This window comes from Theobroma cacao, chromosome 2 (genome assembly GCF_053813885.1).
Source record: "Theobroma cacao isolate CCN51 chromosome 2, ASM5381388v1, whole genome shotgun sequence".
Classification (NCBI taxonomy): Eukaryota; Viridiplantae; Streptophyta; class Magnoliopsida; order Malvales; family Malvaceae; genus Theobroma; species Theobroma cacao.
Window position 1 is genome coordinate 500,304 of NC_142640.1, and position 14,667 is coordinate 514,970.

At 37.0% G+C, this 14,667-nt stretch overlaps 4 protein-coding genes and 1 pseudogene across 7 annotated transcripts; 2 read left to right on the plus strand and 3 right to left on the minus strand.

The window, feature by feature from the left end:
- Window positions 1-1,209: 1,209 nt before the first annotated feature.
- Window positions 1,210-1,862, minus strand: LOC148763885 (heavy metal-associated isoprenylated plant protein 47-like; annotated as a pseudogene).
- An 859-nt stretch (window positions 1,863-2,721) lies between these two features.
- Window positions 2,722-4,795, minus strand: LOC18607051 (UPF0481 protein At3g47200-like). Its single transcript, XM_018114809.2, has one exon. It carries the CDS (start codon window positions 4,555-4,557, stop codon window positions 2,806-2,808), a length of 1,752 nt encoding a protein of 583 aa, XP_017970298.2. The 5' UTR covers window positions 4,558-4,795; the 3' UTR covers window positions 2,722-2,805.
- A 1,405-nt stretch (window positions 4,796-6,200) lies between these two features.
- ARAD1 (Exostosin family protein) lies at window positions 6,201-9,841 on the plus strand. The gene is made up of 3 exons (XM_007041015.3): window positions 6,201-7,320; window positions 8,162-8,527; window positions 9,358-9,841. The coding sequence occupies exons 1-3, from the start codon at window positions 6,406-6,408 to the stop codon at window positions 9,544-9,546; spliced, it is 1,470 nt and encodes a 489-aa protein (XP_007041077.3). The 5' UTR covers window positions 6,201-6,405; the 3' UTR covers window positions 9,547-9,841.
- Window positions 9,842-9,885: 44 nt separating this feature from the next.
- Window positions 9,886-12,424, minus strand: LOC18607053 (HISTIDINE TRIAD NUCLEOTIDE-BINDING 2). 3 transcript variants are annotated; one of them, XM_007041018.3, is made up of 6 exons: window positions 12,264-12,424; window positions 12,068-12,172; window positions 11,703-11,789; window positions 10,608-10,755; window positions 10,205-10,322; window positions 9,886-10,110 (listed from the first exon to the last, which is right to left on the minus strand). In XM_007041018.3, the coding sequence occupies exons 1-6, from the start codon at window positions 12,314-12,316 to the stop codon at window positions 10,043-10,045; spliced, it is 579 nt and encodes a 192-aa protein (XP_007041080.2). In that variant the 5' UTR covers window positions 12,317-12,424; the 3' UTR covers window positions 9,886-10,042. The 3 variants fall into 3 exon arrangements, with proteins under 3 accessions (XP_007041080.2, XP_007041082.2, XP_017971185.1); XM_007041020.3 differs by lacking the exon at window positions 11,703-11,789; XM_018115696.2 differs by lacking the exons at window positions 11,703-11,789; window positions 12,068-12,172; window positions 12,264-12,424 and adding an exon at window positions 11,035-11,652.
- Window positions 12,425-12,535: 111 nt separating this feature from the next.
- SRX (sulfiredoxin) lies at window positions 12,536-14,221 on the plus strand. Of its 2 annotated transcripts, none has more exons than XM_018115697.2 (5): window positions 12,536-12,694; window positions 12,909-13,081; window positions 13,507-13,540; window positions 13,722-13,815; window positions 13,918-14,221. In XM_018115697.2, exons 1-5 carry the CDS (start codon window positions 12,625-12,627, stop codon window positions 13,931-13,933), a joined length of 387 nt encoding a protein of 128 aa, XP_017971186.2. In that variant the 5' UTR covers window positions 12,536-12,624; the 3' UTR covers window positions 13,934-14,221. The 2 variants fall into 2 exon arrangements, with proteins under 2 accessions (XP_017971186.2, XP_017971187.2); XM_018115698.2 differs by having other exon boundaries at window positions 12,541-12,694; window positions 12,924-13,081.
- The last annotated feature ends 446 nt before the right edge of the window (window positions 14,222-14,667 follow it).

Sequence of the window (14,667 nt, forward strand, 5' to 3'; positions counted from 1 at the left end):
ATAAAAATTTTTCAACAAAATTAATAATCACGAATAAAAAATTAATCTCTAAACCCACAACATCAAATTTGAAATATTCATCATTGAATAAAAGAGAATATGGTTAAATTAAAAAATATATATAAGGAGTACTTATATTTTAAAATATTTGCTGTAATATTAAGTTTAATTGTTTTAACTGTTGACTAGTGTTTTTTTTTTTTTTTTGGATTTAAAACAAAACCTGTATGACCAATGAGAGAGAGATGGGGCCCCGGGCATCCCTTTCTCACATGGAAATTAGTTAGTACAAAATTATAGTGTATCTTTTTGGTTTTTTAATGTCCTAGAGACTGACTTTCCATGAAAGGTTGACCCACTATATATTAATTAGTTCATATTGCATTATTTTCTTTTGGTGTACATGTTCATATGTTTATTTTGAATTTATCATTTCATTGGTGCAAGTAAAAATTGTTTCTATATTGTAGGTTTATCATCATGTGTTAGACTTATTATTTAATATTACCATTTTGAGTATAAACCCAAAACTTGGCTTGGCTACATTCATTTCATCGACTCATGCTTAGGTGATGAGGAATTATTGACTTTATGTGGTTGGATGATAAGCAATGACATTATTAATATCAATAAAAAAAGTCGAAGGAAGAAGTATTCCGAAGGAAAAAGCTCGGGTGATGACCCATAGATGGAGTAGATATCGGTCAAGAAATATAGTGTTATGTTAAGTGTCATGGTCTTCGCATGGACGTGAATCTCACATCATTGAAATAATGCTTCCAACAAGTTGAGCTATAAAGTTTTACATCGAAGAAAAATTCCCAACAGGGAATAAGAAAGAATGTTATGGTCTTAGAAAGTAGAGCTATAAATCTCACATTTGCTATGTATTAGAGTGATATTGAAAATATAAATATTCACACTACTTTTAGTCTGTGAAGCGCTTTTTGTGGGACAAAACTATAAGATCAGTAGGCCAAAACAAATAATACTTCATAGAGTTTGGTGTGGACCGTGACACCAAGGGTCATATGGACTTCATACGACAATAAACATAGTCATACAATGGAAATTGAGTCCATATCAATCAAAGAATATGGTGCAATGCCAAGGGTTGTACGGACTACATACAACAATAAACATAGTCGTACAATGGAAACTGATGTAGGTAGTAACTTGGTGTCCATGCAATTGGTGTAATATCTTCTATTATTCTTCTTCTTCGACCTTTTCTTTCACTTCCTCCATACTTTCTATAGTCGCATGGCCATTCTTCCTCAAACAACGGGTCAGCTTGGTTGCATCGATTCCATCTCCAATTACCACAACTTTATCCCTTGCATCTCCTTCCAAAGCCACTGATGACACACCTATCATTATTTTTAAGAAGAGTAAAATCAAAATAATGTTAGATCATTCTGCTCTATGCATGTAAGGTTTAAATTTGATGATCAGAAGCAAATAATTATTAAGCACCATGAGTCTCAGCTACTTTCTTCAATGCTTTGGTTTGGAACCCCTCTCCCTCATCAGACTTCCTCAAAATGTACCCAAAGAACCCTTTGGAGCGGCCCGTCTGTTTGTATCTTAATGACTATCTTTTTCTGCAGGGATAAACCAAACCAAGTATCAAGTCAGAATTAGTGATCACAACCAATTATTCAAAATTACGGTACACACACGTATCTATCTATCTATATATATATTAAGAGCGAAAGTTTGAAGCTAAATCAGAGTTGACATCATTTTGTGAAAGTTTGACATAAAATATGACCCTTCTTATTCGAAAACAAATTGCAATCGACAGAAAACTCTATATATAGAGATATGCTAGTTTTGGAAATAAATGGACGTACCTTCATGTTGAAGGGTGTAAGAGGAAAAGGAAACTAGCCTTTTTAAGAGAGTGATTAATATAATGCAATGATGATGATCAAGGAATGAGAAATTAGACCAGTTTTTATAGCATTGTCATCGTACCAAACGCTGCAGAAATTGTGAAGCTTATGACACAGTCAACAGGTCTGAATCAGTAAACGACTAAGAGATACAACACAGGATCACTTTCCAAGCAAAGTCATTCGATATTTTACTTTGTTAGACCAACAACAAATTTGTACAATATGACTTATTTTCGTTTCATTAATTATAAAAAAAAAAATTTAGTTAGTTGTTACCAACTTCTGGTTTAAACTTTTCCAATCAGTCCAATACATGTTCCTGTCCCACAATACTTGTCGTTTCTTTCTTCTGGAACAATATCCCATTATTAATTATTTGTAATTGATCAAAAAAATCAATTTAGTAAACTGAATCGAGCAAGTGTTACCAATAAATTAAAGGAAGGCTCACGTATATCTAATATTGGATAAGCATTAATTAATGAATCAAATTGTAATTCATACGTGAGCCTACCTTGGTAAATCAATTCTCAAGTGTTAATTAATGAAATAGCAAAGTTTACATAAAAAAAAATCATCAGATTAATAATCACAATAGATATTGGTATGATGGCTGCTAGTCTGCTACCTAAGAATCAGCCATGGATTCATATTTAGGATTTGCCAGATTGTTTCCACAGTTCCCAACGTTCAAAAGAAAAAGGAATTCTCAGGTGGAAGACCGTACACGATTGTTTATAGTAGTTAATTTGTTATGATGTACACTATCAACTATGTAATCAAGGAAGGAGCAATTCCTCATTAAAATATTGAACAGATATGTGGGCCCAATGTAAGGAAGAAAACACTTGTAATTAGGAAAACAAAATGATTATTAATGAATGATAAAAACAGCAAAAGTACATCAAATTAAAAGCATCCAATGATGTCCTATCTCAGAATCATCGTTTGACTCAGGCTTAGAATTTATCTGGTTGTTGTTGAAGGTAAATAGATGGTACACGGGCAGAATCAGGCAATCTACTAGGTAATGGTGAAATGGTTTCTCAAGCCTCTGCGGGTCGTCCACATATCCATAGCCGGTCTGAATTAAGGTGAGATAAAGGACTATGATAGCTCCAAAAGTTGAGATCCCAACCACCCAGCTGCTGAAGTAATGGTGCACCAACCTTGCTCTAATCCTAGCATAAACGGTATCATAGTAAGAATTAACATCAGACACCACTTCGTGTAAGTAGGACTCCCATGCATCCCTTGCAATTTCCTTGCAGAGGCCATTGACGAGTCTTGCCACTTCTTTGTTGTTACCTAAAGAATGGTGGAGAACCCCTTTGTGATGAAGAAGTTCCACATCATGAGCTGAGTTAATTAGCCCGTCGAAGAAGAACAAGTACGATGTGACATCTGGTTTGCACTGTGGATGGCATTGTTCATAGGCTACCAGGTTACGAAATAGTGTTCCCTTGTAATCATCGATATACAGAGGAGGGATTTTCAGCAACCTTCCTTCAGACCGAACATCCAGTGGAGGACAATTAACACCTTTCTCAATGATGACACCAGCTTCCATCAGCTCCGTCATGGACCGCATCATGTCAGTTTCCGCCCCACTAATTCCCTCTTCTGCTGTATTCATTATTGTGTTGCTCGAGTCGCGTGTCTTGCTAGTTTTAATTCCTTCTTCTGCTGTATTCTCTGCTGCTTTGCGGTAATCAATTGTCTTGCCAGTTTCCTCTCCATTAATTCCTTCTTCTGTTGTACTCTTTGCTGCTTTGCCGGTTTCCTCTGCCTCTGATAAGTATCTTGGGAGGATGCTGAGCCTGAAAAGGTCAAGAAAGTGGTGCGTTTCCGCACGTGAGCTGCTTCTCACATCCCAGTCTGACTCCCTTTGTAATAGAGGATTAAAAAAACGAAGGGCAAGCTCTCCCAAAGATGTGGTTGACTCTCCTGATCTTCTGGTTAAATCAAACAATGTCTGCAGAACAAATAGAGGAAGTTGGTTTTCAAGCATGATCAAATCTCGGCGAAGAGTAGGCAGCATCCATCTTTTAACAGGGCGAGCATGACGGAAGTTGTTCTGCTTCAACTCTCTGAAGAGCTCAACAATGAAGCAGCCATCAACGAGCATCATCTTAACAAATTTATCCTTGCTATGTTGTTCAGCTTTATCCCAGTAGCACCCACGAGCAACCTGTTCCAATTCTTGCACCGAGTTCATCACTTTGTCTAGTTCAACCCCATTAGGCCGTTTTGGACGAAAGAGGCGGTGAAAGAATTCCCATTTCAGCTCTTCCATTTCTCGTAATCTTCCGTCTCCATGATGGTATGGACCGATTGAGATGATACTGGGAGCATAAGCTTCGGGTTGAACCTCACGCATATTTACAGGGACCCTGTATATGCAGGCGGTTTTTCTCTCTTCGGGAACTTTAATTGCCAACTCCTTCTTCAACAAAGCTCTCCACTTAGAAACTTCATGGGGATCCCCTGGATTCAAATGCTCTGGACCCCAACTTTTGGCATTGCCATGAAATGTTCTGCTCGTCTTCTGCAAAAGCAACCTTGTAAGCAAGCTGTGTCTCATTTGGGGATGAAGAAGGAGTAAACCAGGCACAACCCAAGGATCAGGCTGCAACTGAAGATGGAAAATTATCATCCATGGAAAAGCTCGAAGTCAATGCTGAAGTCTTTTTATTAATATTAGGAAGCACAAGGTCAATGCTGGAAGTCTTTTATAAGCAAAAGAATTTCCTCGAAGATGATGAATGATTGTTGTAGGTGATTGGTTGTTGGTCCGACTCTTAAATCTTTTCTGATAGAAAAAATTGATAGTTTCTCCAACAACTAGGATGAGTTCATACGATGATTCCTTTCTACTGGTCATGTGTGTGAGCTTTGTTCAGATAATATAAAATCTCATTACCCAACAAGTTGATCAATTAATTTATTGAGTTAGGTGCATATAGTCTCCAAGTTCCCACATTAAGATTCAACAGGTCTCCATTGAATATAATATCTTATTTCTTTGAGAAATGATTAAGAAATAGTAGTACTAGTGCTTACTTTATTTTGTTTTACGTGAATTTTTTTTCCAAAAAGCAAATGAAGAGAGCATGCATGCCATGCCCGCGTGTTTAAGCAACAAAGTTACCTTGAAACATGGGATTTGGTTCATTAAATGATAAATTCTTGTAATCAGGATTGCTTCCCTCTCCCAAAGGCTCTTCTTCTTAAGTTGGGCCTTTAGTAGATTAGGCTTGTACTAGATAGGGCCTCTTCTTCCTTAAATCATTGTTGCTTATCCCTATCCCCATTGGGTTCGGACCAAAATCTTCTTTTCGTTTTTAGCTTTGTGCTATAAATTGGAGACATATTTCATGGCATAATTCATCAGTCAAATGATACAAAAAGGAGGCTTGATATTAGATTAATAAGTAGATAAACATAGTAAGTCCCTCAAATTTGCATTGGAAGTGTAAAAACTAGTAGATTTTATACTTATAAATTATTTTTTATACTTTTAAATGATAAAATATATATGATTAAAAATAAATTATTATCTGGTAAGGTAAATTGTTTTATTATAATAAAAAATGAGTAAAATGTTAATTATCTAAACAAAAAAAATATAAAGCAGTAATACATCCATGCCACCTTGTCACACATTATTTTTTGCCTTTAAATGAGAACAATTTGATGTCAACATTAATCGAATAACCTTGTCATATTAAAAAGGTCATGAGAAAGGGATAGAGAGTGACAAAATTTGACACAAAATGCGACCCTTCTCTTGTGTCTTAATCAATTTCACGTCTTCTACCAATTAGCGTGACAAACGTCAATATTCGATTGCAAGAAAATCAACAACAACTCTCAATTAATTCACCACAATTATTTCAACACAAAATAATTAATCTTGCCTTGTGGAATTAATTTTGGTCATAAAATAATAATCTCAACACTATTTCCTTCTCATTTTTCTTAATTATTATTTTTTTTTCAAATGTCTCAATTTTAAAATTTTTAAAAATCTTACACTCTTTTTTTTTTTAAATTAATTTTTTTTCAAATTTTAATATATAAAATATCTTAAGTTCTATAAAAGAATTATTTAAAGGTGATGTTAACCATTTTTATACTACCAATTTTATTTAACTAACATATATAAAAATTGAAACATTAATTTTGGTGAAAACTCAAGAAATTAAAAGTTGGAAAAAACTATTAGTTAAAGACAGAAAGAGAAAGAGTAAATTTATTTTATGTATTATTAGTTTTGTTTAGGTAGCAACAACAAAAACCCTTTGACCCTTAAAAAATCTGATCCTCTCTTCAAATATATACACCAAATTAAGTTGAATTGCACAAATTTGATGGGCTTTGGATGCTTTTCAATGTTGGGGTGATGGTACCTAGCCAAGAGTAAAGTTAGTGTTAAGCAACGGTCCGGCTGAGTCGAGGGCCAGCCGGCCATAATCAAAGGCTTTATAGCTAAGTTTTAGGGATGAAAACTAGGAAATCAACAACATTAAAATACCATTCGTCGCCTTCTTCTCCTTCCGTTTCCAACATCGCAACGACCCAACAACAGAATCTTGCTTCGTTTTCCAATATGGCGCGAAAGTCCTCTCTTTTCAAACAGACCCTCATCGCCACCGCCTTCTTCATCCTCGCCATCTACGCCTTGTTCACCACTTTCTTCCACACCCCCCTTCCCGTCTCCGACACCGTGTCTCCTTCCGACGACGCCGCCGACGTTTCTTCCGTCGAGTTTCCTGAGAGACGAGCGGACGGGTCCGGGTCCGTCGGGAAAGTCAATGTCTTTATGTACGATCTCCCTCACAAGTTCACCTACGGCCTCATCCAGCAGCACGGCCTGGCGCGTGGCGGATCCCCCGTCGATGACGTCACCACCCTCAAGTATCCCGGCCACCAGCACATGCACGAGTGGTTCCTGTTCGCCGACCTGGCACGACCCGAATCGGACCGCCTCGGATCCCCTATCGTTAAAGTCACTGACCCGGAAGAAGCCGACCTTTTCTACGTTCCCGTCTTTTCTTCGTTGAGCTTGATTGTGAACGCGGGTCGGCCTCCGGGTACCGGTTCGGGTTACAGCGATGAGCAAATGCAGGAAGAGCTGGTGGAGTGGCTCAACGGGCAGGAGTACTGGAAGAGGAATAATGGGTGGGATCACGTGATAATTGCGGGGGATCCCAATGCGCTTTATCGGGTCGTGGATCGGGTCAAGAATGCTGTTTTGTTAGTTGCGGATTTTGGGCGGTTGAGGCCGGATCAAGGGTCATTGGTAAAGGATGTCATAATTCCTTATTCGCATCGGATTAGCGCTTACACTGGAGATTTTGGGGTGGAAGAGAGGAAAACATTGCTCTTTTTCATGGGGAATCGGTATAGAAAAGAGGTAATCAATAGTTCATTACAAGAATTTTTAATTTCATGTCTTTGTTGAGCAGGTTATGATGTTAGTTTCTATTTCATATTTTAAGTTTCATTTATCGAACTGGAGGTTTTTGTTTGTTAAGTTTACGGAGCATGAACATAGTTGGTTTAAGTTGTGCCATCAGATGAGCTGAAGTATTGAGCAAAAAAAAGATGAGCTGGAGTTGAAACTTGGATTAGGAAATCAAGGAAAAAGATGAGCTGGAGTTGAAATTTAGATTAGGAAATCAAGGAAAAACATAGAGTTATGGAGTAATTATTAGCTTGAGCTTGCTTATATCCTGCTATATTTTATACAGACTACTGCACATGAAGGCATTGGCCTAAAATCCTCGATTGATCACTCATATTCAACTACTGTTTCCACTGTTCTTCTAAAATCAGGGCTTAATTTGACTGCTTCCATCTTACTTAGACCTGTAATGGATGACTACCTCATGCTCTTCATCCAAAACTGTTTTGTTTATCATAATTTGCTGTGTTGGCCTCACCAAAGTTTCTACTTTTGCTCTGAATGGTTTTTTTATTTCATCCACAACTATTCTGTTGAGTAGAAAGTTCTTCCCTATTCGCTAGCTTAAATGACTGCTCTTGACTTTCTGGTTAAGAATTATACTATAGCCCCTCACACAAGCAGATGTTAGTTTGAAATCAGATGCTATCATGAAGCAGATCTCACATGAAGGACTAGCATACCATGATATGTTGGTAGTAGTACTTGCAGGATAATCATGTTAGGTGAACTTGTTTCCTCAGTTGATTTTTCGTTTATGGGTTCCTTTGTGATGCTGATGTTTTTTCAGGGAGGCAAAATTCGCGATTTGCTTTTTCAAATACTTGAAAGTGAAGAAGATGTCATAATAAAACATGGAACACAATCCAGAGAGAACAGAAGAGCAGCCTCACATGGGATGCACACATCAAAGTTCTGTTTAAATCCTGCAGGAGATACTCCATCAGCTTGCAGGCTCTTTGATGCTATCGTTAGCTTGTGTGTCCCAGTGATAGTCAGTGATAACATTGAGTTGCCTTTTGAAGATATTATAGACTACAAAAAGTTTTCAGTATTTGTGGAAACTACAGCTGCACTAAAACCCGGATATCTTGTTTCATTGCTGAGACAAGTACCTGCAGAGAAAATTATTGAATATCAGAAAGCAATGAAAGAGGTTTGTACTATTTGCATTTCCTTTCCTTTTATCTTATCATTCTCATTAAATTACTCCATTATTGAGAAGTAATAACATTTATTTCATGTATAAAATTGACAGCCAGAATTTAATCGTACTACACATTTTCAATAAGTATATATTTGCATTTTACATCATGCATTTTATTTGTCAAATATCTCTTGTTAAAATTGCTTAGTGATGATGTGGTTTTGCTTTCTAAACTCCAACCTTGTGTCTACTCCAGACAGTTCCATATGACAAATATGGAAATCTGTGTTCTGATTTGCTAATGTTATCTGTTTTTTGAGCAATTTTCCTCATTAAGAGCTATTGGAATCAATCTGTTTCTGTTTCTGTGCTTGTGCCTTTCAGTGCCATGGAGTCTGTTGCATATGTAAAAAGCAGAAATATTATAGAGCATCATCCTCTTCTCTTATTTTATGGCTGAGCTATGTATTGTTATCAATTTGAATTACTCTATGTTGCGTCAATAGGTTCTGTAAATTGGACCTATGGGTAAAACATGAACAGAATCTGACTTTAACTTTCCACCCCATATAATCAGCCTCAGAATAGTGGGCTGGAGTCTGGTGGTAAAGTTCTTGTAACAATTCCAGAAGGTGCTACATAAGAAAGGATTATGTTTATACATGTCTGTGTAAGACGAGTAGAAGAGATACTGAGTGTAGTGTCGACTGGAGTGTGGTATTCTTTTTCTTGTTTGTTATCATGCATCATTACATAGTTACCAGTGATCACAAAATCATGATTTTATTTTAAATATCTGTGACTGAGTTTTGTTCTCAATTTAAATTTTGTGGATTCAGGTGAAGCAGTACTATGACTACACTGTTCCGAATGGAACAGTTAATGAAATCTGGCGGCAAGTCGCACAAAAGCTACCTCTTATCAAACTTATGATTAATCGTGACAAACGGCTTGTTAAGATGGAGTTGAATGAGCCCAACTGCTCATGTCTTTGTTCAAACCAGACAGGAATTATCAGCTCCTTGTGATAACATCATTTTTTGGTGATCCTTGAAGTTCATCTGTCAAAATGACTGTCCCTGAATACGAGCGAGGCAGATACTCGACCAGACCCTCCCAGGTTTGAGGAATAATTTATGATACCCGTTTGCCTTCAGGGTGGGGTTTTCTCCTACTGCTGATGAGGGTAGTGAAATTTGCCATTGTGGAAGGCTTTCTTGCATACGTTGTTGTAGAGTAGATTGAAATTTTGATTATAGTTGTAATTGTAATTGATTTGTACATTGTAGAAATAAAAATATCAGTGATGCTTTGATTCTTTTACTTCGGCCTGCAATCTTTTGATTGAAAAATCAAATTGCATGTAATAGCACAAAACCCAAATTTCTCATCTCTTCAAGGTGTTAAGATTCGAAGTACATTAGACCAATTCAAGCCTTAGAAATGATAGAAAAGAAGACGAGAAAGAGAGCACAAGGGAGATTGAAAGCCATGAAAGTTTCAGGATGCATCTGCTTCAACTCCTTAACCAGGTGGCCAGTTCATCTGTCTCCCACCTAGGACATGCAAGTGAAGATGATAAACTGATTGACCTGAAGAGAGCGAGAGCGAGAGAGAGAGAGGTATAAACATGAGTATGAACTGCAAACCAAAGTCAAAAACTATGGAGACAAGATGATAACTCACAGGCACTTGGACCATTATTGATGACAACTCGAAACCCATCAACAATGCCTTCTTTTTCAGCAACAATTTTGGCAGCATAAAGAAGTTGACCCAGAATCTCTCCGTGCCTTGGTTCAGCCTGACAAGTTAGAAACAAGAAACTAAAATCAGACTACAGGACAGCAATTTCAATTACATTCTTCAAAGAAAATCCAAACGAAGTTTATGGATCTGGTATGCAAATTCTTTATGGGCTCATCTTCCTCATAAAAGCACAGCAAACTTTTTAAAAAAGAGGGAAAACCTAATCAACTAGAACAGCAAAATTCACAAAACATGTTCAGATGGTCCAGCAAGTCATGCAAGACAAAATGCAACAATTTATATAGATATAGCAGTATCAATAAATATGACTGGGACACACCTTTCCAAGCTGTGTCAATCCATCCCTAAACTTTGGAATGACTAAAACATGAACAGGAGCCTGTGGATTGATGTCCTTGAATGCTAAGACTTTATCATCTTCATACACAATGGTTGAAGGAATTTCCTTTGCTATGATCTTGTCAAATCTGAATGAAAAGAAAAAAAAAGAATCAACTCTTAATTCAATAAGTAAACGGCATAAACACCTGTGCCTCTGTTGAACTCCTAATTCAAGGATTTTAATAGTTTGTTACTAATGTGCACTGATGAACTCTGGTGATTCTAGTGACTTTGTATGGATGGGGGTTTCTTGTGCACTCTGTTTGTCTCTAGTGTATTGTTTTTTACAAATGTGCAGGTGGAAACAAGTGTTCTGTGGTATTTTTTGTAAATGTGCAGGAGGTAGAAATTATAATTTCCCATACTCTGCTGTTGGAGGTATGATACGGGCAGTGTGAATTGTGATAGTCTGTAGAGATGGGGCTCTATGCTGGGGGTGAAGGGTCTGCAAGAACAGGAAACAAACTTCTTCTTGTTGTTTTATATTCTTGCTGATCCAACTTTGCCGGCTCCTGCGAGAGGCTCTGAGTTTGTAAAGGTGTTTGTATCCTTGGGTCCTGTTTTTGGTCTTTGTACAGTGGGCTTGAGTATTAGTACTGGAAATTTTTTGTAAACCAGTACGCCATGGAGGAGCCATCCACAGTCATGGCTGTTCATCCTTCTTTAGTAACTAGGGAAACCTGGTATCTTTTGATATTGAATCATCATCATAATTTACAACAAAAAAAAAAAGATTTTAATAGTTAGCATTTAGCAACAATGTGTTCTCCCCCTTCTTCCATATCTCATAGAGAAGTTATCAGCATAATCAATTCTTTGTCTACAATCTATATGTCCCTTTTAACATTACAAAGCGCTAACCCTAAACTTAAAATGTTATTCCCAATGTTTTTTACTTTTATTCTTAAAATCATATAAAAGGGAGATGAATTTCCATATGTCATCAAAATCCATAAATTCAACAAAATAATATATAACAAATTCCAAGCTGGAACTGGAATTTGAAACCAAACCAGGGTATTATAGATGATACATGGTTGGAACTCCACTGTCAGCATTGATTGCAGCTGCCTTCGCTGCAGCCTCTTCATCATGTGTAGCACTAGCACGACATAGATATCTACAGAGTGCGATTCAGAGACATCAAGAAAAGGCCATTGGAAAATTGACAAAGTTTTGCAGTTTTTCTTCACTTCACTTCACTTGTTTGCTAAACCACAAAAAGAAAATGAAAAACAACAACAATTTGAAGCCTAATTGAACATTCTTTTCACCCCATTTTCTTTGATTAGCTAATTAACAACAAAAGTAATAGCAATCCAGCAATTGAATGCTGAAATAACAGAACTTTCCTTGTCTACACCAAACCAAAAGAATGGAGGGAAACGAAAATAGTACCTCCGTGAGTGATTTGCAGTTAGAAAATTTATAGAACTGGGATAAGAAGAGATTCCTGGTGAGGCTCTCACTCTTGCAACAATCCTTCCAGCCCTTGCATAATCACTGTTCAAATCAAATACCCAGAATCAATATTCTATCACTATATACTTACAGATACGCAGAAAATGACAATAGAGATGAGTCATAAGAGTACCGAAGAACAGAGAAAGAGGTGAAAGCAGCCATAGATTTTTGGGCTGATATCATTTATCTGTTTCTCTCAAATGTTTTACTAGCTGAAACTGTGAAAGTGAACAAAAGTAGCCGCTTGGTGAACTGGTAGAAGTGATTTTTGATGATGGGTAGTCCCTGATCTGATCCGGGCCTTTGAATTTCTGGGCCAGTCCAATTTGTACTTTAAAATCATACAAGTTTGAAAAAGTTCGTGTGGCTCTGATTAAAAGCACGTTTTTTTTTTCCACAGATGGGTATTATCTCACACTTCACTACATATAACAAATCTTTCAAGATTGAATTTTTAGATTAAAGAACATACAGAGAAGGGCTGGACGAAAATGGCCAACTTCGTTCTGCAACTGCCAACCAGCAACTTGAGAAGCTTCTCTGTTTATGCTTCATCTAATGGTACCTTGCGTATTTCTGTTTTCTATGTTAATAAAGATGGATTCTTTCTGCTTTTTCCAACATTTCTGCTAAGATTGTGTCTGCTCAAAAGTAATAGCCTTTGGATTACTGATATTGGCATGAAAGAATAAGTAGTACTACTTTTAATTCTATGAATTTATTATGTATTTTGTGATTGTATTTGATTGGATTCTTGCTTGGTTGAATGCTTGAGTTGAATGCAAACTAGGGGCTCCTATGGGTACTGGTTCACAAAGTGGGGGCCCTGTGATTTTGGAGCTTCCGCTTGATAAGATCAGGAGACCCCTGATGCGCACCAGAGCAAATGATCCAAACAAAGTCCAGGAACTCATGGACAGCATTCGAGAAATTGGACTTCAAGTACCTGTAAGCCTTTTCCATTTTCTTGTTTTTTGTAGTAAATGCAGTTGTTTTGAGTGCTTTAGATATGGTAGAACAGTCCTTGAATACTCTCATACTAGTTCCCAGATTATGAAGAATCACCTGGAAAATTTGATCTTTTAGTGTTATGATTTGTTTTGTCTCTGATTTTGAGTATAAGAACTCAAATCTTGACAAAATTGTTCACCAAAAGAGCATATCCAAATTGGTGACCATCTTTTCAAAAGATAAGAAGTCCACATTGACCCTGTATTTTAAGATGCAGAAAGCTTTGATAGTATAGATAGATGATATACTAGGATTTCCCCTTCAAATTTTCATGACTTATTATTTGTGCCTTGATCTTGTAATTCTTGAACTACTATTTGTTGAACTTAAAACCTTTTTTCTGATAATCAAATCAATTGCAGATTGATGTGCTCGAAGTTGAGGGAGTTTACTATGGTAATGTGCTTAATGTACTTTTATCTTGATTCTTCAACCTGCCAGTTCTTGGCTACTTCTAATCCATGGATCCTAAATTGGAATACGTCAATATATCATTGGCTTCAATGTTTTTCTCTGTAGCTAATACCTTGGAGACTAGAACTTACCATTCTCATTTCTGCACATCCCAATTGTACAGGTTTCTCCGGTTGTCATCGTTATGAGGCTCACCAGCGCCTTGGGCTCCCAACAATCCATTGCAAAGTTCGACGTGGAACCAAAGAAACTCTCAGGTTTCGGTTTTCTCAGTTTTTGCTTGAGTCATAATCAGTCTGTTCTACCTTTCAACCTCAGTTGACAACCAAGTTTGTTTAAACTTTATCTTCATTTTGCAGGCATCATCTTCGCTGAGTGGTAGTATCTGCTTCTTAAAGTGCATACACAACTTTGATGATGTTAATCAGACAGTATATGCACTTCTCAGCTTTTTGCAAGTGCAGTATATTCTAAACCTATTTTATTCTTGTTCAGGTTTGTAGATTACCATGTAATCGATAGTAATATACAGTTTTTTATGAGTCTCAAATATAATTAGAATCATACCTCCAATGTTATGTTAAGTGATCATTAAATCGATGGCAGTGGATGTATATAAGTTTAGTAGGTTAAGTAAAATAGCTAGTGTTTTGTTCCTGGCAAGTACCATTGATCCATGCTGTGACAGGAAAATTGGATTACCCTTTGAATGGCTGGAAACTGTTTGAACACTCCGCACCCAGACTTTCTTGGGAGCCTTGAGCTGAAAATTCAGTGGCCCTCTTTGCCTTCTGCATGCTGCTTTATTCATTGAAATTGATTAAATGTGTCCATGGATTGATTGACAGTAGTAAGGAATGGAGCAGAAGATTTGCTATCTATTAGTAAAGTTCTTTCCCTCAATGTATAAGACCTTAATTCTTGTTAGGAGCTTCAACCAAAAACTCTGAATCGATGCATAGGTACCCGTCTTGCAGCCACTCTGCAATGCTAAACGTGGTTGTGAAATCAGAATATGATGATGGAAAAAGCCTGAGGGATATCGCATTTGTTCTTGTAAGGGCTGGAATCGGAAATGACATCAAAAGCTTGCAAGCAATTCATCAACT